Genomic DNA, 23179 nt, shown 5'->3' on the forward strand with positions numbered 1-23179 from the left:
GTATGCGCAAAGCTTCAAAAAGCTGCGACATTAACATTGACGTACCTAAACGAACAAGGCCTTAAGATCTCGCCAGAAAAATGCGCATTGGTCGCGTTTAGCCGAAAGCCAATGAGATCATACGATGTCTCTATCGACGGTCAAAGCATACGTTATGTCAGGACGCACCGATTCTTAGGCGTAATCATTGATCGTGACCTCTGCTGGAGTCCTCACGTGGCCTACCTAAAGAAGCGCCTGGCGGATATTTCTAATGTGTTCAAGTATCTTGGAGGAAAAGCCTGGGGTACGTCAGTACATGCAATTATGCAACTATACAGGATGCTCTTTCTAGCTAGGGTACTTACGATACAGCTTGCCTGTACTGACCAACACCTGCAGAAGTAATATCCGTACACTCGAAAGCGTCCAGGGCCAGGCACCTAGAGTATGTCTTGGATTGCCACGGTGCTCGTCAACAGCTGAAACAATTGCGATTGCACACGATTTCCTAGCCATGACCCATATAGTCACGGAAGCGCTCAGAGCACGCGTAAGACACCTTGCTCGAGCCGCTGCCCATCATCTAGCCTCGTTGCCAGAGGATCGGCCACGTGCCTCTTTTTGTGAAACAGTCCTGCCCTATCGCGCATGCCTTCCATCAGGCTATACAGCTCCAGCGAGGGTTCCGTTTCCCCTATGGCGCTTGGCTCAAGCAAAAGTTCCACTAATGGTACCAGGAATACGAACAAAAGTCCAACTCTCCTCTCCAGCACTCAAGCAGCTTTCACTGCTCTTGCTGTACAATACATACACCGGGCATCGCCATCTATATACGGACGCTTCAACCACGCTGAATGGGTCTGCAGGATCGGTTATCTTTCCTGCGAAAACCTCCACCATGAAGATTCGACTATCTCACCAGACTACATCGACTGCCGCGGAGCTCGTTGCTATTCGTTGTGCACTTCGTGTAATTTCTGATGAACTACCCAAGAAATGGAGCGTGTTCAGTGACTCCAAGGCTGCTCTTCACTGTTTGGTTTCTGCCTTACACCGCGGACCCCACGAACAACTAGTTCTAGAAATCAGACTGCTACTTCACCACCTCGTCGAGCAAGGACACGACATCATGCAGTGGATTCCGAGCCACTGCGGCATAATGGGCAATGAAGATGCCGACGCAGCAGCACAATCTGCACATGAGGAGGGCTTGCAAGACTCCATTCCATTCTCAAGAACAAACGCTGCAATGAAAATTCGCGTGCTTGCAAATGAAGCCATCAGAATTTTATGGAACCCACCAAGCTCGAAGCACACATGTCTACACTGACTGGACCCGTCCCTTCGACTTCGACCCCCATCTGGACTCTCTGGACTCGAGACATGAGTAGTTTGCCGACTGTGGCTTGGTGTCACTTACACAAGATCTTTCGCCTTCCCAGTCGGTATGGACGAGAGCGCGGCTTGCAGTCACTGCGGTGGCGAGGAGACCATAAAACATGTACTTTGCCACTGTCCTCGATACAGCGCGCACCGGCTGTCACTAGCGACCGGCACGGCACGCCTTGACGACAGGCCACTTTCAGAACCGTCAGTCTTGGAATGCCGACATGAACTGTCGTCGCACCGAAAATCGGTCAAGGCTTTGTTGACCTTTTCACGTGGCCGTCGCCTATTAGAAAGGCTATAATGATCCCATTCCGTCCCTTTTCTTTTTTTCCACGCTTTTATTTTTGTCATGCTCTTCTCTGCGTCTTTAATTCCCCTTTCCCTTCCCCTAGTGCAGGGTAGCAAACCGCAGGTTTTAACTCTGGTTAACCTCCCTGCCTTTCTCTCATTTGCATCTCTCTATCTCTCTCTCTCTTAGCAGCAGAGGCTGCCACCTAAACGGCAGTGAGTAGAGAGGGCGATATCGTGGGTGCAGGAGAGGTAGAAAGGATATTTTAGAATAAAGAATACGACTAATGACGTAGTTCTGAATACGTTATGCCGGAATACGACTTATGCCGACTAATGGCGACTAATGCCGGAGAACACGACTAATGCCAGAGTTGCTTCGGAGCCGGGGCTCGTAGACCATCAGCCCAGAAAGCGCCGTCCAGTGCTTGTCATATAGCATCGAAGCAGTCCACACAAACCCGCTTGCGTGTAAACATATAAAGCATCCGTATCCTCCTGTTATCACCCTTCAATCATTTAACCATTTATTGCTTGCGGAGAAGCGACGATGAAGTGGTCGCCGACACCTGTGTTTTCAACCAAATGAAGCATGCCGTATGTAGCTGACGCTCTTCTAGATGTATTGTTATATGCTAAACGTATTATATACTAAACGCCATTCATTCATTCATTCATTCATTCATTCATTCATTCATTCATTCATTCTTTTTGTAGCTTGCTTCATGCCTGCGCTCCTCTTCTACACCATACCTTTAAAGCGCTGGGGATTGCTCGCCAGCGGTCACGCTTGTCGTGGCATACGTGCATGCCTCACAGCCCGACTCATCGCGTCATGCATGACCTCCTTGTAAAGGCATGTGTTACCGGACTGTTATGAAGGGGTTGTTCTCGTCACGTTCTGTTAGTGAACAATAGGTTTAGTAATGTACTCCGTCGCCATGGCGGTGTACCGGTTACTGAAGGAAAGAGAGCCACCGAAGAATTGAAAAAGGAAGAAGTGTTCATAATTGTACGCGCCAAGGTTGAATGCGAAAAAAAGGCAGACTTAACAATAGTTGACGTCTACGTAATGCGAAGCATTCATGATTTCTAGAGGACGACTGCATGAATGATGTAACTGCAGGTAAGCGAACGACTATGTAGGGATTATGTGCTCTAGTGTGTATATAGCTATAATAAGTAAGACAGAATGTTTGTAATGGTAATATGTAAGATTGAAAGCAAACTATAACCCAGTGCCAGCTACCTAGTGGCCCCGGAGGCACATATTCTGTGCACATACCCAATGCAGATGCCCTGTGCACATACCCAGTCCTCCCTATGGCAAATAATTTGAGACTGCACTATCACTGAGGTCGGCCCGCGAGCACAGCGATATATGCTGCGCTATCACTGGAACCGGTTCACCTAGGCAGCAATGTACCTCCCCCACCCTCCCGCCTGCAACAATGTGGCCGCACTCGGCGAATAGTGCTTTGCGTAGAAATCGGCGGATCCCACGCATTTGAGGGAATCGGTGATAAGCGAAGCTTTCGTTGGCACTTGCGAAGAACACTGATCTTGTTTAGCGACCATTTGTACGTATAGAGCAAACAACTATTCTGGACATAATTTCACCGGGAAACGTCTTGGTCAACATACTCGCGGCGCTTGATCGTGCTCACCCCACGCACGATGACGATGAAACAACCGCGACGGCATGATAACGGCGCAGTGACGGCGACAACATGGCAACGACAGCATGACGAGAATGGCACGACGACAATGAGATGGCAACGCTGTAGTGACGATGACGGCACGACGACAACGGGATGGTGATGCTGGAATAATGAAGCCGCAATGACGAATGTAGGGCGACCGCTTGACGACGACGCCCTGACTATACAACGGGACGACCACGAGGCAATGACGACGACGGCGGCGTGACACTTAAGGCCTGAGGGCAATGAGGTGACCACGCTTGGAATCACGCCACAGATTGGCGACGACGGAAGAACCGCGAAGGCGCGACGTCAACTGTACGACGTTGACGCAATGACGGAGATTGACACGACGACCTTGGAACGGCGATAAAGATGTTCTCTCCCCTCTCTCCCTCTCGAGCGGCTATCAGGTTCCGCACCTGATCAGTTCTCGCTTTGTTTCTCCTCAAATGGAACCCAACGCCGGAAACATCCATCACGAAGAAGTGTGTTTTCTTTAAATCTCGTTTTTCTTTCATTGTCGTTACGTTGCGTCCTGTCTGCGGTGCATTGCTCGCAGAACGGGCAGGCAGCGAGCCGGCCGTGTTGGTCTGGTGCGTGCAAGCGGCAGCCGAGAGCTAGATAGCCGTGCATGCCGGGCGTGCGTGACTTGGAACGCAACGCGAAATGAAACTAAAGCAAGCAAAACGAAAAGGAGTCGAAAGTACGGGCCGTACACGGCGCGCGCGCGCACCCCCCGGGGTAGTGTCTGTGTGCAATGCGGTTTTGCCGCGGTGTCATGGGCGCCCCCCCCCCCCCCCCCCCCCACTTCTCCCTTTGCTAATGAGCCCGATGATCAGACATGCATCGCCTCGCCCCTCCCGCATGCCATGCACGTGCACCTCTTCTCTCCCTGGCTTGGGTGATTTTCAATGGCCCAGAGGTGCCGGCGCCGGCCGCAAGGCAACAATGCTCCGAGCGTGCGCGGACTCGGTGATGTCGGCACGCCCACAAATTCGTTCACTGGCCACGCCGAAAAAAAAAAAAACTAACAAGAAACTGTTCGGTCTTTGTGTAGCTTGGCGAGGGTCCTTCTTGGTTTACTGCTGAGCCGTCAGAGTCTTGAAGTGTGCACCAGATAGTGTGAAAGTTCTGTTGTTCTCGTTGTAGCTTTTTTTTTTTAGACAGCAGACTGTTTTTACTGCTAGGCATTGACTGAGTTGATTTGTTATATTATGCGGTGTTGTAAATGGTGCTGAGAAATATTTCCTTGGCTTCAATACGACGTCATTTGTTGCGTGAATAAAAAATGATTTTTTCGGGTGAAGTTGCTACCGACAGCTATCAAGCATTTTGCTACGACAATCGTAGTCGTCATCATTGTTATCCACGTATTCATCCCAATCATCACTGTCATCATGTTAATCATCATCTTCTTTTTCTACACCGGTTGTAAAATCAGCGCATGTCCGCCATTTGCATTGGACTTGCCCTGAAACTAAGACAGTACACGAACGTGACTTAGGAGTAATAAGGTAAAAAGTGATCACCCTGAAGACCATGAATGATGGCTCACGTCATTTCTTAAGTCGCTGTTACAGCTTCTGCATCAAACGGGTCTCCACGCATGCATGTAATTTCATTCCGAAATTGCACCGCGCGGCAACTCAGGTAAAGAAAGAAAGACTCCATGATATGTAACTGATGACACGTCAATTTTATTAGTCATCCTAAACACCTACCACCGATAAAGCCTTATATTAGATTTTTGTACAAAAACTCTCGATTGCGTGATGTAGGGGCATAAAGGAAGCTCACTTCAAGACAAGTGCTTCTTCGTCATAATCTTTTATGACATAGGGAGACCTTTATTTTCAATGCACTCGACGATGATCACTGCTGTGATTGTCACGTCTCTCACGACGACACGGCACATGAGCTTCGTCCTCATTTCTTTTCGCTGCGCCTCGAAGAACGAGGCCACGACAATGATTGCAGGTTCTCGTTCCTTCCTTTGCCACAGTCACGAGTCGGACTGTTTCAAAGAGCACCAATTATTACACGTGAACAACACTGACAAAGGGAGAGCATGTCACTGAGAAGGCACAGTCATTTTGAAATTGTGCATTAATAACTATTGGGGCCAAAGGTGACGTGGCTGTGCTCACGCCACCCGCTTTTCCTACTACCTCGCGAACTCAAACAAGCTTCGTGTTGCTTAGATTCCAAAGTTGCTTTGGGTCTGCATGTCTTTCCGGACCATGAACGTCAACGTTGGGAAGATAGTCGACGGGAAGTGTGAATGTTTCTCCTGTGATCCGTACTCACTCAGCTGTGCTCACTGCGGAGTACAACGCTGCCCTGTACTCGCAAGGACAACCTTGCCGCGACGTAAACGGCACCGCGTCAAATGTTTAGTGTCTTGGTTTTACGCATTTCCAAGAACTACCGTTGGTCTTGGGCTTTACTTAGTGTTGGCTTTGTTATACTTCAGTGTGCTTTATAACGACGTTGTGCTACATAACCACATTTCTTTCTCTCTTCTTCTTTTTCGCTCGCAGGCTCCTCAGGAAAACATGTTTACCTTCAGCAAGCCCAGCTTTCTCACTTTGGTCGCGAGGCTGGTCCGGACCAAGGACCCAGCTTCTGACATCACCGAATCCAAGACAGAGCTCAAGGTAGGCACGTTCCTATGTTTTCTTTCACATGGGGGGGGGGAGTAGGATGGGGCTCTATCCTAATTTTACCAGATATATAAAAACTACTATGATTTTACCTCTGGAGTTGCATTATTTGAGTTGAAATACATAATGAATATTTAACCAAGTTTCACTAATTAATTTCTTTTTTACTTTAGGGCACTAATTGGAGCCGTTGCATTGTGTGACAATGTATTGAAGAATGGTCTGTAATGCCACGAGAGATTCCATGTTTTATTTGGTTACGCGTATTACTTTCTTTGTATGGACGATACTGACACAAAACACAGTTTTTTTAATGCAGTAGAAAGCCTAGTTTTCTCTGTATATGTCTGGAAGGCTCAATAATATTTAGCCATGTACCTCCGTAGCACATGGTTCTATAGACAAGCAAAGGAAACGCGTCTTATGAGGCCCCGGTAAAACTCATAGCGTCTCAGAGGAGGAGCAAATAAAAAGAGTGATTAGTGGCTCAAATGCTGCAGAACGCGTTTTGGCCACAGCCTTAGGACATACGATCACCACACTTTTACTCCCTTATTTCTAACAGCGTACTTGAACGAACTGTGGCCTTTATGTCAAGTCGTTTCTACGGTAATCCACAGCTTAGTGGAAGTATTTAGGAAAGGGAAGAAAATCACCATATGCACGAGCGCAGAATTAGGTTACGATCTAAACGCGAACGAATATTTAGACGCAAAGCTTCGCATTTGAAGAAAACTTTGTCGTAGGTCCGGGATTTGAACTCCACCATCTGAGCTAACCAGGAGGGAAAGCATATGGCAGTGCGAGAGCGAATCAACAGACGACTTGCAGCTCGTCGACACTGAACATGGATTGTCAGTCCTACGAAAATCCACAAGGCGCATGAACTTTTCTCGCAAACACCTACTCTCTCAACGCCAATAACCAAAAAAAAAACGAAATAAACGAGTTGTGCTTACAAGCATGAACATACAGAGCTCAGAGAGAGTTTATCCCAATAGTCACTATATTGCACCTATTAGAAGCGGTTTTCGCCGTAGGTAACAAGTTCTCTTCAAAGACATCGCTGATGTGTTTCCTAAGGGAAGACATCTACATATCCACGTCAGATGAGTCGCGTTCATCAGAGGTATCGTGAAACGTTGTGCAGGTTGTCCCTTTCATTCTGTGTTCTATATACGTACGTTTCTTTGGCTCTTGCATTGTGTTTACCCACTCCGTATAGGCCCAGAGCGGAGGGACAGAGATTGTTCATGGCAGCTTGTGTCCTGTCGCTAATGCATTAGCAGCCCCGTAGGAAGTGTTCATCCCACGTAAGGTAACTTCATTTCTCATCGTGGGCATTTGGTCGTGTCCTGTTTTCGGGCCAAGTTAGTGTATTCGGGTGTGGGGCATATTTAGTAACCCCCAGTTCCGTCTGCGTTTTCTAGGTTCAGTGCTTGTTACGGCGTTTCTACTAAATAATCTTCAGCAGTGAATTTGGGGCGGCGGGGCGCTCAGAGCAGCTTTCGGCTTACGCGTGCGCAGTTTGCCCCCGAACGTATTCGATTGGCCCTCTCTGCTGCCTCTTTGGTGAGGTGGAGGGGCTCTCGAGTTGTATGGAATCCTTTGGTGGACTGGGTCCAGTGCAATTCATCCCCGGTGCTCTCGGTTGGTTTTCGCGTGTTATTGTACGGTTGTTGATAACTATGCGAAACCGGTTTTTGATGCAGGTGTACAGCTAATGGTGAGCAATTTGGTACGCATCCCGCGGAGTTCACGTGCTCTTGTTCCACACTGCACTGTTGTTGCTTATATGACGCGTGTTTCTTCGACGAAAGTATCACAGTATTGAATAGTGGAGGACTCGGAATAAAATTACAATTCTTGCTGAACAAGCTTCAATAGCAATGGTGGACATTTAAACTTGGGCGATAATCGCCAGTAGAGTTACCTATAGTTACTATTGAAAAAAACGGCAATTTTCGTTTATTATTGACTCTAGAGAAAAATATGAATAGCAGAATTGGAGTCTGCCAATACTCCCCTAAGGGCCACGTTTTGCTACAAACTTCGAGCCTTGTACTAGTCTCGAGAAATGCTTTATATCTGCAGTGAAACGCATTGTGGCCTGTAGCTCCAAACTTCAACCCCGACGCTGCTTTTAGACACTAAAGACCTTATAAAATAATTAATGAAGCGGGTTAACACCGGCCTTCGCAGTAAGGCATCCCCAAGCACAATACAATTTCACAGTTTCTTTTTTTTTTCTACATGCTCGGCTGTCTTTTTCCATTGTCCGTTTCTCGTACGATGGTCGAAGACCAACAAACCGGCCCACGATCATTAAGGCGATACGATCTCCCAGCAGGCTCTCCCGGTTCGTCGCCCGAGCTTTAGCCTCCAAAGCCCCCCTCCCGAAAGCGAGACCACATGCTTGGGTTACCAACACACACTCTGATAATGGACGTCCATCCTTGTCCTCTCCGAAACATGCCACCAAGAGGGGCGCTGTTAAGAACAGCGGAGTAGCACTCTTCCTTTCGTTCTGTGTACTTCGCCTCTGAAGCCAATCCGCACGTTCTCCATCCTCGATCGTTCGCCGGGCACTGCTCTTTCGTTCGGCTCTGAGGAGCGCGTGCATGCGCAGTGCGTGCCTCCGAGAGCTGCGGCGGTGGCGTCGGCGGGGAGCACTAAATGGCTTTTCAGAATAATCCCCGCCTGCCCCCCCCCCCCTCGCCAGAAAAAAAAGAAACGTAAAGGAAAGCTGACTCGAGCCTCCCCTTTCTTCCGTCTCGTCTCATTATCGCCGGCAATCACGACAGCTCAGCTGTACTCAACTCGTGCCCTCTGCGCCTCTTCCGATTTCCTTCATCTGTTTCTCTCTCTTTTTTTTTCCCGCTCCGCCTCGTATACTTCGCCTCAGTAACCGCTCGCAGTGCGGTGAAAGCCACCGGTCGCGTTGGTCAATCAGAAAAGAGAACTAGCAGATGGGCCCATGAAGAGAGAGAGAGAGACAGACAGAATGAAGGGGTAAGGCAGATATTGGTGGATATAGGTTGGCTAAAACAGGTGGGCACTCGTCTAGCACCCACTCACCAATATTCTCTTTTTATTTTTCAGCGTATATGAACTCACTCGCGCTCGTACTCACCCTTTACCCACGCGTTCAGTCACGTTCGCGCTCTCTTATAAGCACAGTCTCACGTGCACCCTGCGGGAGGTTTGTATAATCATGTTCACTCTCACTCACCAGCACTCACTCACGTTCATGCTCGCGCCCAGTCGCTCCCTTACTCAAACATGCTTCTACTCAATACAGTAAAATGAAAGAAACGCTGGATGCTCGGGCTAGTTGTGCGCAATTCCTAGGAAGGAAGGAAGGAAGGAAGAAAGAAAGAAAGAAAGAAAAAAGGAAAGAAAGAAAGAGAGGAAGGAAGGAAGGAAGGAAGGAAGGAAGGAAGGAAGGAAGGAAAAAGGCGAAAGAACAGAGCGCACAAGACAGAGCGCGTTTTACAACTGTGAAATGAGCGTGAGTATCAGTACGCCGACCCATGCTGGTGCGCTAGTTGGCTGGTCATTGTCGTTGGAGAGGCAGCGCATTTCAATAGTACGGACACAATACAGGTGACAGGTGATAGGAAGGCGACTGCGTTCCTCTCGGTCTCCTCGTATCAACTCCCGTCACCTGTGCTGTGTCCATCGTGTTAAGGCTACGGTCCTTCATCTAAGTGTGGACCGAGATCAACCTACTAGGTGGGAGGATAAGTTTCACTAAGCACTTCTAGTCACACGTACGAACAGAGAAACCAGCAAACACAAGAGCCCAGCTGCGACCGAAGATCTATTGCAGTAATAAAAGACGTTTATGTAGCCCACGTAGTTAGATCGAAACGCACGCGCAGGTGCATTGGTGAGAACGGAAAAGGGCTCCTCTGTTGTCCACCTCTGATAGGCCTGAGTGCGACGGAAACTAAACGGGCTCTTGACGGAACGATAAGTCGCGGACAGGGGGCGAGCCCTCCTATCCTAGGGTGCCTCGGTGTGAGCACAGCCTTCATTTCCTATTCGCTTCTCCGGTATACGCGCAGCAAAATCTCGCACTGACTGACCGCCACCTAGTCCCGTAGCCTTAACAAATGGATCGAAAAGCGAGTGGAAGACGGGGATGACAGGAGAGGCACGGACAAGCGGCCTCGTTACGGAATATGTATAGCGATTCGGGCGAGTTGGCCGAAGTTTATGACGTTGAACCAGCGCAAAGCGCCAAAGTGCGGTAATGGCATAGGCGCCTGGCTGGAGCAAAGAAACAATCCAGTTACTTTGTTCGCGCTTCCTTTTTTCTAACCACACATTTTCTTCCCGCGCTTACATACGGTGATCGAGAGGAGGAAAGACGCTCATTTCTGCATCCCTTCGTGGGAGCGCGGCGCAGCGTCGTCGAGGGTATAGGAAAAGTGGAGTAAAAGTGTGTAGTGCTTCGCGCCACTCTTACGTCATAAATCTTTTCTGAAAGACCACCTAGCCCCTTCCCAAGCCTTGCCAGATTAGGCTCCGCTATACTGCGCGGAATTGTTAAGACGGAGCGTGTACACAGGCAGTAACGTTCTAAGGAAGAAAAGAAGGAGAAGAGGGCAGGCGGCGGGCGCGATTACGGCCACTTCGTCCCTTTCCTTTTTTTGGCCGCCATTTGTCTCCGGCGCTGTTTACTCAGGTCACGCGGGACGCGCGCGCGCGCCGCTGTAGCTAACGATCCGGTGACCCGCCAAGCGGTGCTTGTCCAGCTAATCATTTCTCGCCGCACCGTTGCGCGCCGGGCCGTTCCTCGACGGTGCTGGCGCTGCTTTCGACACCCTTAGGACCGCCCACTGTCTGGCACCTCTCCTGGCACGCCCTCTCATAAGCTCTCTCTCTCTCTCTCTCTCTCTCTTATTCCGGGATTTTGGTTTCTTTAGTTCGTTCGTGCTTCGTATCAAGCTGCAGGACTTGCAAAGGTGCCGTGTCTTGCGGAGAAAGAGATAAAGAAACGGCGCATATATGAGGGCGTAAACGGTGTTCTGGTTGTGAATACTCACTTTTTAACGCTGACGCGTTTTTTTTTTTTTTTTTAGTGGAGATCTTATACCGAACACTCGCTACCCTTCGCGGTTGGTGTTGTCGCGAAACGGAGCGAGCTAGCCGACACCGGAGGCAAAGTATAATCAGATGCACTAGGCGGTCGATTCTGACACCTGTGCAACGCTGCCAGTGCTCAGAACGTGTCCCCGCACTTTTTTACAAAGAATATTTCTAGAGGCAACTCTGGGCGCTGAGATCGCTCAGCCACCATGGGAACGGTGATCAGTGCGTGGATTTCGTCTTATCTTCGTGCTTGTGGCTTCAGACGTTTTTGTGCCGTAATTTATTTCGCTGTATCTTTCTGAATTTCTAAGCAGTCATAGTCATTTCATTTTTAAATCACGAAGAGGCCATAAGTTTCGACATGCTTGCATAATCGTTGCCAATTGTTTCACTTATAAGGCAGACCTTTGCTGAAAATTATCAGTTTGCAAAGTCACGAAGCCGTTTGAAGCCATACAGACCAAATTTAGGCAAACCCATGGACTGTCCATCATTTTCGTGCTGGATGAGAACCGTCGTACTTCCAGCTTCCCGTAGAAACTAGCGCAAGAGTTGTCTCTAACATTTTTTTGTTGAAAACGCTACGCTCTCGATTGCTGTAATACAGTTTCTAACGTGGGGGGGGGGGGGGGGGGGAGGGGCGTCCAATCCCAGAGGCAATGTAATTAAAGGCGTGGGTTGGCCGGCCTATCGTGATAACTCTGTCGCACTCCAGCCGCTCTGGTGTGCTACGAGGATAGTTCTTTTTAAGCATGAAATGCTTTTCGCTTTCGTTTTCGGCGACCTTCAAGAGACCTTGAATCAAAATCCTGAACCGTTGTCTGGGCATTCAAAGCGAGAATGGAACGAGAACATCCGCGGGCATCTTTGTGAGAACAAAACGAGATCATCAGGGCAACCAGTCAAAACTTAAGAAACTGCGGCCTTTGGCCCCCAACCCTTTCTACAGGACCGCATTACATACGCTAGTTACTGTCCAAACAAGTTACAAAAGAATATTGCTTCCGAGAGCTTGCTAATGTTTGTTCACAATATAGCTCAAGCTGTAACTTCCACTACACTGAAGCTTTATTTGTCATTTCCAGCAGCGACGTTCAAAAGGCAGATACAGGGCACTATACACCTGATTGCCATTTTTTTTTTTTGCTCTCTGAAAGAGTTGCCTGTGCTCTATTCAAAGCCAGCGGTCCGTGAGTTCCGCGGCGCGCCGGCAGCGTCCGGCCGATGGCTGTTTGGCCAAGACGAGACTTGGAATGAGGTTCTGTCTGTGACAGGAAACTATTGTGTCCATATGGACAAGTGCACAGTATGGCGTGGTGTGCCGTTGCGAACATGCACTACACCCATTTTACGATTGTGGTTAGTATCATCTCCAACTAGTCTGCCTTGTCGATAGCCATTTCATGCTTACATGTACTCTCGATTACGCGAGAACCAGCAGTTTTTTTTTTCTTTTTCCTTTTTGTGTACGTCTTCTCAGATTTTCCCTCAAAGTGTGTTCAACGAGACATGCGTCGTTCGGTAAAAAGCTTCTTCAGAAAACGCATGTGAGTGGCAGTCGCATTTCTGCCTTTCACAAGAGGTATCCTGAACATGCTGTGTAGTAGGACGAATTTGGCATTTGCTTACTTTGAAGTAGATGAGGGGTCTTCGACGCCTACTCGCCGTCTACGGTCGCGCAGAGGGGACGAAAAACTAAAGAAAAAGAATTCTATAAACAGTTTTCTACTGCTAAAGGTTACGTTTCCTTTAAAAAAATAATCGCTCTGTATCTAAGGCTGGCTCTAGCTATAGCTGGCTGCTCTAACTGTAGCCTGTCATCCGAGTGATAGGTACGTTGAGCGGACGGGTAAGGAGGATCACCAAATCAGAATACACGGCCCGCTACCCTGCCCTAGGGGAGAAGAAAATGGGTGAATGAGAGAGGTAACGCCCAACCAGAGTCGGTACGAAATCGGGGCGCAATCAAGGCGAAGCTTTGATGGGGCTCGAAGGTTTAACGTGGGATCAAGGGAGTATAGTCAGGAATTCCTGAAATGTGGCTCATTCCATTGCGGCGTGGTGCACAGGCGAGCAAGCAGGCAGAGCTTCCGTGCTGCGTCAGTTCTAGAAAGCGGTATTGGTACGTGGTGGTCCTCAGTATGGGCTGAACAGGCAGCTTGATTGGCCCACTCATCGCCGATAATCCCGCAGGGACTTGGAAGCCATTGGAAAGTCATTTCATGGCCTGCATCACACATATGGTGCGCCGTCTCTGTAATCTGAAATACTAGCTGTTCGTGCGGCCCGCGTCGTAAAGGTGACAGTAGAGACTGTAGTGCCGCCTTTGAATCGCAGAAGATCGTCCACTTGTGTGGCGGTTCATCACCGATGTAACGAAGGGGGGTAAGGAGCGCTGCAAGCTCTGCTGCAGTCGATGAGGTCGTGTGAGTCATCTTAAATTTGATGGTTGGAACTTTCGCTAGTATCATGATTGCCGCAGCGGAGCTGTTTTGAAGGACAGATCCATCAGTGTAGATGCGTGTAGAGTCACGGTATCTCGTACAAAAGTAGTAACGTTAGCTGCTTAAGGGCTGATGATATTTGGCTGAGCGAGGCACCATGGAGGAATCGAAGGTCTTGCAGGAGGAGTGAAACAAGCTGGCAATGATTCACCATGTGCAGTTATCGTTTGGCTGAAAAAGAGAGGCTAGGTGGTGGCGAGGAGTCCTGGCGAGATGCCTTATATGGGTCCTAAGCGCTTCAATTTCGATGTGGGTCTCGACAAAATGGTCTCTGGCGATTGCTATAGACACCACTGTTGATGCACTCTGAGGCAGGCCTAGACAGATCCGGAGCGCTTTGGCCTGATCACTTTGTATTGTGCGTAGATTTGTATTGCCTGTGTTAATTATTGCTCGCAAGCTGTACCGCAGAAAACCGAGAAAGAGCACCCTGTACAGTTGTAGAATAGCACTTGTCGACCTTCCCCCAAGTCTTGCCAGTGAAAAACTTGAACAGGTGGCAGATGCCTGTCAACCGTTTTTTTCGCGCATGATACGTGAGGGCTTCATGACAAGTCCCTGTCGAATATGACACCTAGAAAATTGTAAGGTCGAACATATGGTATTATTCGGCCATTTATCATTACGCTGTAGGTGGTAATGGGTTTGCTCGTAAATGGCACTAGTGCGCATTTCTCGGAGGAAATTTCCAGGCCTCGATTTTGGAGGCACATAGCAGTTTGGCTTTTTAGACAGGTAGATAGGCGATAGGTGATAGGTAGATAGATGCGTTACTGCAGACATATATATGCAGATGTCATCCACGAACATTGATAGCCTGACTATGCTTGGCACGTGCTCAAGGAGAGAAATTAGGGTTAGATTAATTAACACAGGCCTAGGTACACCGCCCTGGGGGACGCCGCGGCAGCTATAATGTAGAGAAGTGTGGCCTTCCTTGGTGCTTACAAAAAAAGATTTTATGTAAAGATAGCTGCGTAACCATTGAAACATCTGACCACGCACTCCTACCTCTTTGAGAGCAGAGAAGATGGTATCATGCGTAACGTTGTCATACGCCCCTTTGACGTCGAGGAACAAAGAAGCGCAGAGACGCTTACGGCATTTCTCATGCTGAACGTAGGGGACCAGGTCGACGACGTTATCGATCGATGATCGACCACGTCGAAAGCCCACCATGACATCCGACTAGGTGTTGTACTAGTCAAAGTACCACTCCAAGTGTCCTAGGACCATATTCTCCATTACTTTGCCCCCACAACTTGCCAAAGTGATCGCGCGATATGATGGGAGACATGATGACCCCCCCCCCCCACTACAGTGTGCCTCATAATCACACCGTGGTTGTGGCACGTAAAACCCCGGAATTCAAATAGTGGGGTAGAAAATACTGCTGTTACAAGCGCGAAGTTACGTATTAAGCGTTAATTATGTTATGTATCATCTAGGAAAACGACCTCCTGATTAGTCAGGGTGACAGACGGCTGGCTGACACGCGACACGCGCATGCTTCCCAATCTGAAAAGCTTTGGCGATTTCGTCAGTTTAGCTCCGGCACTTTCATTTGCAAGACAGCGCTCGCGTCGTCCCTTCTTCTTGCGCGTCTCCGTCCTTTTGCGCAGTAAATCTTGAGTACGTCCCTCATAACCCTCCGTGCCCAGTTTTGAAACGTCAAAACTTACAAATTCTAATCTGCTTACATATCTGGAGCTTACTCTTGAATGCACTATCGTGCCCCAGAGGGCACCCCTGTTGCCTCCACTCCGCCGCCGCCACATTATCACGGAGACAGAGTGCCAGTGCTGTCTAAGCCACACATGTTATTTCGTATTTTTTAATTTTCTTTTAACATTTCAAGAGGCGACGTGATAACAAACGCGCAAGCTTCTTTTTTTTTTTTTTTTTTCTTGTCGCCGCTTCCGAACGTGGTGTTTAAGTAATGTGCTCTCCTTAATCACCTCTTCTCGCCTGGTCTTGCGACGTCTGGTCTACATAAATTTCGCCCCGGTGGCCACGTTCTCATCGCGGAGCACTAATTAACTCGCAGATCCTTGCTTATCTTTTTTTTTAATTACAGCGAGAGTCGCGAAGCAAGCGAACGACCAGGTTGACATTGCGCCGCCAAGCGACCCTGTCAACGGGGGCGTGGAATATTCGTCTGCCATCCCCGTTTTAGCATTTGTAGTCACTTTTCTTGCTTCGTTTTATTTTGGTGCTTCTTTTGGGGCCATCGAAGGCATCTCTCTCTTCCTCTCAAACGTAGCGTGGCTTACGTTCCTTCACCGTAATTTCAAGACATACATACTAGGTTACTGGTAATTTTTTTGTTTCTTCTCCATTTTTCTGTTGACGCATTTTATCATCGACGCATTATAAATCGTTCGCGACGAGAATGCGCGCATGCGTAGAGCTGTGCTCGCTATGCTGTATTGCCTGGCTGCAATAAAGCCACGGTTGTAAGGTCAGCGCCTGTGTTGTCTTCTCCCTACCTGCGTATTTTTCTCGCTGCGCTGTATACACTGTGAAATAAGTTACCTGCTTATTCACCCTTTAAGGGAGCGAATTATTTTACAGTGTATCACGCTTCAGAAGGCAGGCATCACCAACTATCCCAACGTCGCTCACTGCTAAATTTTTTCCATTCGTGTCCTTTCTATCTAATCATATTCTGAAATATTCGAGAGAGAGAGAGGGAGAGAGAGACAGAGGAAAGGGCACAGGCAGGGAGGTTAAACAGAGGGGAAGATCCGGTTTGCTACCTTACGCTGGGGAGAGAGGGGAGGGGAGGTGAAGTGATAACAAAGTTCAAATAACAAATAAATATAACAATATAACAAATATAACAAATATAAAAACTACAAATAAATAACAAAAATAAGTAACAAATATTCAAAGATCGCTACCTATAGTACCGGGTGTTCAAAATTAAGCTCTATGTTTTTCTTCAAATGAGGCACTGGGAGGCACGCGAAGACCAGCTGTGCAAATAAGTTATGCGGCCAGGGGGGCACCAAGTGAAATGATAATTATCGCTGTTAGCAGCTCAGTTAACTAAAATAGAATAATTAACTTTTGTCGACTGCAGTAAGTGTCTATGTTTGTATTGAAAAGTTAGAGGCAGTCGTGCTTCTACAGAGGATCAGTTGGACGAGTTCTTCTAGCGTGTCTGTACTCCGAGATGCCCGACTCCAAGTTTTAATTGTCGTTCGCATGATTACGCATGCGAGAGATTTAGGATTGGCGCAAAGCTCCTCCCTGATGTGACGCGGCTGTTGCGTCCGGTGCTTAGCCTAATAGGGCGGAGGCATATGCAAAGACGATAACTGTCCCTCTTCCCATCTTGGCGACAGGCGGCGTTGTCGGCGTTTCGCGCATACGCATGGCGCATCGCGCGTGACCGATCCCGCTACCAGTCCACGTATTGTGATTCCTTCGACTGCTAACCCCCAAAGGTCCGTGCGGAACAATGCTGGTTAAGCGGGAAGCTTATAAAACGGCATTTGGGCAGCCGCTTTATTCGGCGTGGCGTTTCACGGTGTCGGCGCAGGCATTCTGTGCTGCACAACGACCCCGCTGTACTTATGCACGACCCCGGAAATCAAAGCGCATACCCGCGGGGCAACGTTCTAGGACGTGATAACAGAGTGTTTATGGCTCAGCGTATAAAATCGATACGCGGAGGCAGAGCGACGCCGAGCTGCATACACATTCGACTGAAATAGCGCTTCCCACGTGATTATTAAAGCCTCCTTGCTCTCATGAGATACGGAGCCCCGGGCTTTATACAGGAGCCCTCTAGCTCTCTCTCTCCCTCCCCCTCTCTCTCTCTCTCTCTCTCTCTCACACACACACACAAACACACACAATTTTTTTTTATTGAAATGAATATTAGCAGAGGTTGGCGCCTTTATGGTGGCACCGGTTACTCCTTGTCACTTGGCAAAGGAAACAAATTTGCGTAAAAAGTGAGAATAACGACACAAAATATGACACTCAATAGAACACTGGATGAATAAAAATAATATACAGTCCGACAGTACACGAATCGCAAAGTTTTGCGCATGAGTTCAGTACACGTACGCATATATAAAGCCAGATATTGTGAACAGTCAAAACACACCACACACATGTAATACACTGCAAGTACAGAACAGAATTATACCTCTCATACACACATTGCTTTACACACCTTTGTTTCCCATGTGTAGTAGGGCAAGTAGGCTAAAAGAATGCTAATCGCATTAGCACATCCACAGACCACAGCGTCTATACCTTCGGAGGCCACAGACAAAGCTTCACTGAACGCCCACAGCCAGTTTTGTCGCGCTGGTGCACCGCAGCATTGGGGCTCAGCATATCTGACTTCTAGTGAACTACGGTGCAATTGCACGAGGGCGTCATTTTCAGGCGCGAAACTTTAATTTTCTTTGTCAGCTATAACAGCGGGTGTTCCCATATTTATCAGTCGGGCATGTAATTACCCCCGCCCCTTTCTTTTTTTTTTTCGCGAGTGAAAACGACATGTAGCGGCTAGGTAGCAGACTGCAGCTGCACGCCAAAGTGGGTGAAGTAGATTAAGAATCTTAATCGCATTATTAACAATAGTAATCATTATCGTTGGTGCATTGTCTTTCCTATTTTTCTCCCCGATCTCCTTTCCCCTAGCGCTTAGCAATAGAGAGAGAAAGAAAGAAATGAAAGGCAGGGAAACTTAATTTGCAAATTTTGAAACAGCGTTTTGTCCTTGCTGTCGGCACTGTTACCATGTAGCCATGCGGTCCTCCTTGGGTGTGGAAGTTCTCTGAATATGCCGAACATGCTGCAGGAGATGCCGCCAAAGCCAGAGATACGGCTCCTAGTGCCCTTATTTAATTAAACATTACTCTTTCTGCCCGGTATAGGACCCGTTTTCGACCATACGACAGACCCGGACGACGATCTTATTCATTACCCTCCGTTTGATTTTTAAACCGAACGACACGCTCTGCAGCGCCTCTCTTTTCTGGCACCATGTTCAAGGTGTTTGCAACAGGCTCGAATTTATGGCCGCATTACTCAGCCAACTCCGTCGGCTGGCTCGCACGCCATATAGGCACGGCCTTGTAGTCGCTGTAATCTGAACTCCCTTCCCTATAGATGACGTCAAATGAAGGATTGATAAACTGAGAAGGAGCGTAAGAGATGAAGCAAAAAAAGCAGGACATAATGTATGGCACCGTCTGAATTTTTCTGCGCAATCTGAAGTGTCTGCGTTATTTATCGCGTCGTTAGTGTAAGAAACGCGTCAAAGCGTTGTAGGCGTTAAGACGGCGGGCATAGAGTTTCTCACTACATTACCTAGAGGGAAATCTGGCGCTGCTGCGCTGTGGTATGCATGGGAATGCCGGTATATTGTGGATTCGGATTGGCATCGTTCTCGAAGAGACAGGACGCCTTGAAGACGCGCTTGGCAAGTACCGTTCCGTCTGTCACAATTATTCATTTTCTACTAGAACAGCACGTGAAAAGCTGTTTTAGTTTTATTATTACGCGAAAACATGTTTTGTTTAACTTTGAGAACTTGTTATTGTGTGTACGACTACATGTTACGTAAAAAGTATCAGCGGGCCGCTAAAGTTGGAGGACAGACGACAGGGTTCGCGCTCGCTTTGAAACAGTTGGTCGTCTGTTCTTGCTTTTCTTCACTTGCTCATGCATCGTGGGTGAGTAAAGATGTAATATGCGTGAATGGAAACATTTTATGAAGATTTTACTTTGAGAACGCGTTATTTGCGTAGCCATATCCACGTTTTAGATGAAGCCTCTTACAACACCAGCCAACACGAGCCTCGCAGACACATATACCGTCATTCCCATGACAGCACGGTGCCCCCTTAAGAAACTCCCATAGACGGTGGCGCCAGATTACCCTCTAGGTGTTATAGTGAGAAACTCTATGACGGCGGGAATGGGAGACGCTAGGGAGGTATAAGGCCTCCGCTTGCCGCTGTAATCTGAGTTTTCCTCATTATATGCGACGTCACTGGGCAAAATTGCCAGGAGTGAAGCAAACTTGAACCGATAGAAGCAGAACTAGAAGAAGTTAGGTAGATCCGCTTGTCACTGTAGTCCGATGACCGTCTCCTATTTTTGACGTCAGAACGGTATGCGGAAGACGTTAACGATGCCGGAAAGGGTGAGAAGGAAGAGATATTAGTGACCGGCGCTGATATTTCACTGAAGACAATGCTAACCTTTCCCTTTTTCATAAAGTGCCACTTCTATCTCTCTCTGTTTTGGTTTAAAACTCTTTCTTCTGAGGGGGTGGGGGAAGAGCTTCTGGTTTTAAGCCTGTTGTATGTCATATGTCTAATTGCACACAAAAATATACAATAAAATAAATTTCAAGGACACGCAAGCGTGCGCACCAAAATTTCAGAAGCAATAGCCGTCATCCGCTGAGTGCATACATGCAATATGGGACATCCATTAGAACGCCAGATAAAACGCAACGGCTTCATAAAGGCAAGTACTACATGTGCCTTGCTGAGTGTAGGATAAGATTAAGTTATTGGGCTTAACGTGTCTAAACCACTATCTGATTATATGAGGCTGGCCGTAGTGGGAGATCTCGGATTAATTTTGACTGCCCGGGGTTTTTCAACGTGCTCGTAAATCTAAGTACGCAAGCGTTCATGCATTTCGCCCCCATCGAAACGCGCCGACATGGCCGTGGATTGAACCCGATACCTCGAGAATTATCAGTGCAACGGCATAGCCACTAAGCTACTGCGCCGGATTGAGCGCAGGTTCATCAGCAATCACCTGAATGGTGTTGGTTCAGCAAGAGCACGTAGTAAATATATTAGTGGCATCGCGTGCAAAATGCACTTGGAGAGAGAGAGAGGAAAGGTAGGGCGGTTAAGCAGAACGAGTCCAGTTTGCTACCCTACACGTGGGGAGGGGAGGGGGAGTGAAAGAGAGTGAGAAGACAGAGAGAAAATGGACCTAAACTTGTCATGTGCGAAGGTGTGTGCGAATCGCAGTTTCCTAGACCGAACGTCGAATGCGAATCGAATGTAGTGCCAGACGCGTATAGTGTCTGACGCAATAATGAATTGCAGTTTCTCACCGTTAATATACATCCGTCTTCCCAGCCTCGTGTAGTCACAACGTTAGTAAGCTTTGTCGCACTGCATTGCACGTTATATGAGGGGTTGTTTGCTAAAACCACGAAGGGCATATTATAGGCGACAATAAGCAACTTATCCGCACTCTTTGGTGAGTGCGAATGGTAGCGCTATGTCGGAAAATCCTGGCTCCCCGCGAATCGTATAGCGAGCTTCACTACAAAACTTCTCGCGTTATAGGGTTTCTCTTTCTACCGGCTCGAATTTGTTGCACTTTCGCTTCAATTTCATGCTCGATAGCGCATGCTTGGCGATTTGGAATATCCGAAATCTATTCGAAGAAAATATATCTTTACTTATATATAATCACTGTTCGATTTGGGCAACGAGTCAAATAAAGCAGTATTCGATATGGTATCCGAAATTATCGAACATACACGCATCCCTTCTACGTGGCACAATAGCGGATGCTTGGACTTCTGTTTATATGCTACTGCATTGCTTGAACTGAGAGTGCGAGAAATACGGACAACGAGATGTAGCGGAACACAGCGTTGAGGCGCTCAACTCCGTCTCTGTGTCTGCCTATCTCGCGCGCTTTTAGGTTTGACGATATATGCATACCTGACAAAACGCTCCCGAATTTAGTTTCGTAATGTTTAGGAATTTGGGATCCTTTCGTGATTTTTGCGAAAGTTGCGTCAAGTATGACGAAAAATAAACTTGGTTAAAAAATAAAGTTTCACTCGTCCGTCTCCGAACCTTCCGCTAGGAGTCTTCCGCAGGTAAGACGGATGAAAATGCGAGCACCTTCCTTCGAAAAAAGGTTGTACAGAGCAGTTTCTGAAGCAGGCAAAATCAGCAACAACAATGTGGTGGATAAAGTAGCTTTGATTTAAACACAGCTTGTTGCTTGTAAAAGTCATGTACGTCCAAGTTTGCCGCCGCTTGTGCGCTGCTGTAGAGGTAAATAGTCGTCAATAAAGTGCCTATGTTTTCCATAAAACGCCTGTGCGGTGGGAAATGTTTAAAAAAGTGCGTGCTACTTATTCCGTGCCTCAACCTGCCTCCCCCACCCCGACTGCTCAACCACGTTGGTGTCGGTATCGACAGGACATTTATTAATTTTGAAGTTAACAAGGTGTCGTGGTGTCCACAGAATTTTCACGAATATAAATTCACATGTTGGTAGGTACGTATATGTCATATCGTGTCCTTTCACTCGCTGTTTTATGCCGAGAGTCTTCAGTTTTTTTGTTAAAGCTTTCTTAGCGCATCCTCCTAGACTTTCGTGACCTTGGCCGCGTATGGCCTCACGTCACGTAGCACGTCCGCGTGCTCGAGTTTCCAAAAAGCCATGGACATAGTTACGAGATGGTAAAAAGAACAAAGGCCAAACCGTAACTCCGTGCCTTTCGCGTCGCAGTTCTCCCAGCACCACGTCTGTCCTCGCCCATTCTTTCCTCGACAAACATTCCCCTTCGTGCTCGTGACGTCGCTGCGTCAAGGTCTCACACAGCGCACATTCGCACTGTTTGCATCTCGGCTTAGACTGCGGACGGTGGTGTCATAGCCCGCAAACGTAGACGGTGCATCACTTCAAAGTTGGGACCGGTATACGGTGCACAAAACATTCCACGAGATTAAGCGTTCCCTACACGACAATAGTGACTATTGTACTCATCGCGTTTAGTCTCAAGCGTTTAAGTAACCGCTTCACCAGAATTCCAAAACGTGCGTTGGATTTGCATAACCTTTTTTTTTTATGACAAACCTTTCTGTGACTTCAAGTGTTTCAAATGAGGTGTGTAAGAATGAATTTTTTTTTTTTTTTTTTTGCCGACTCTAAAGTTCCTATCGCCAACCTTGACTAGTGAGGCGAAAGCTAGGGGTCACCTCAGCTAGCCAGAAAGGGAGAGCCAGAAGAAAGGCTCCTCCTTTGTCCGCCGTTAATCACCTTCCGCGCCGCGACTACGATTGTATGGAAGCTAGTCGGAAAGATTCGCAGCGCGCAGTGGGCGAGCCCTCTGCTCTCCTCAGAGCGCGCTATCGGTTCTTGTTACTGATTGGCTGACATGAGCGCTTCCCTGCGCTACACAGTGTTGGAGCAACGCATCTGTGATGCCACAAGGCTGGTGCACGTCGATCCATGACGTCATGCTACCTTGCCCGACTGCCATCGAATCTAATGGCGATGTTCCCGAGTCATCATCATCATCAGCCTGGTTACGCCCACTGCAGGGCGAAGGCCTCTCCCATACTTCTCCAACTACCCCTGTCATGTAGTAATTGTGGCCATGTCGTCCCTGCGAACTTCTTAATTTCATCCGCCCACCTAACTTTCTACCGCCCCCTGCTACGCTTCCCTTCCCTTGGAATCCAGTCCGTTAACCTTAATGACCATCGGTTTTCTTCCCTCCTCATTACATGTCCTGCCC

The 23179-nt window shown here is 48.0% G+C and overlaps 1 protein-coding gene across 1 annotated transcript in view; it reads left to right on the forward strand.

Annotated features, from left to right (window-relative positions):
- Nucleotides 1-23179, forward strand: part of LOC126520797 (probable cationic amino acid transporter) — a 184565-nt gene that overhangs the window by 90857 nt on the left and 70529 nt on the right. The window contains exon 2 of the mRNA XM_050169586.2: nucleotides 5906-6022. Coding sequence (XP_050025543.1) covers nucleotides 5921-6022 — 102 coding nt within the window. The 5' untranslated portion in view covers nucleotides 5906-5920. The remainder of the gene's footprint in view (nucleotides 1-5905; nucleotides 6023-23179) is intronic.

This window comes from Dermacentor andersoni, chromosome 3 (genome assembly GCF_023375885.2).
Source record: "Dermacentor andersoni chromosome 3, qqDerAnde1_hic_scaffold, whole genome shotgun sequence".
Taxonomy (NCBI): Eukaryota; Metazoa; Arthropoda; class Arachnida; order Ixodida; family Ixodidae; genus Dermacentor; species Dermacentor andersoni.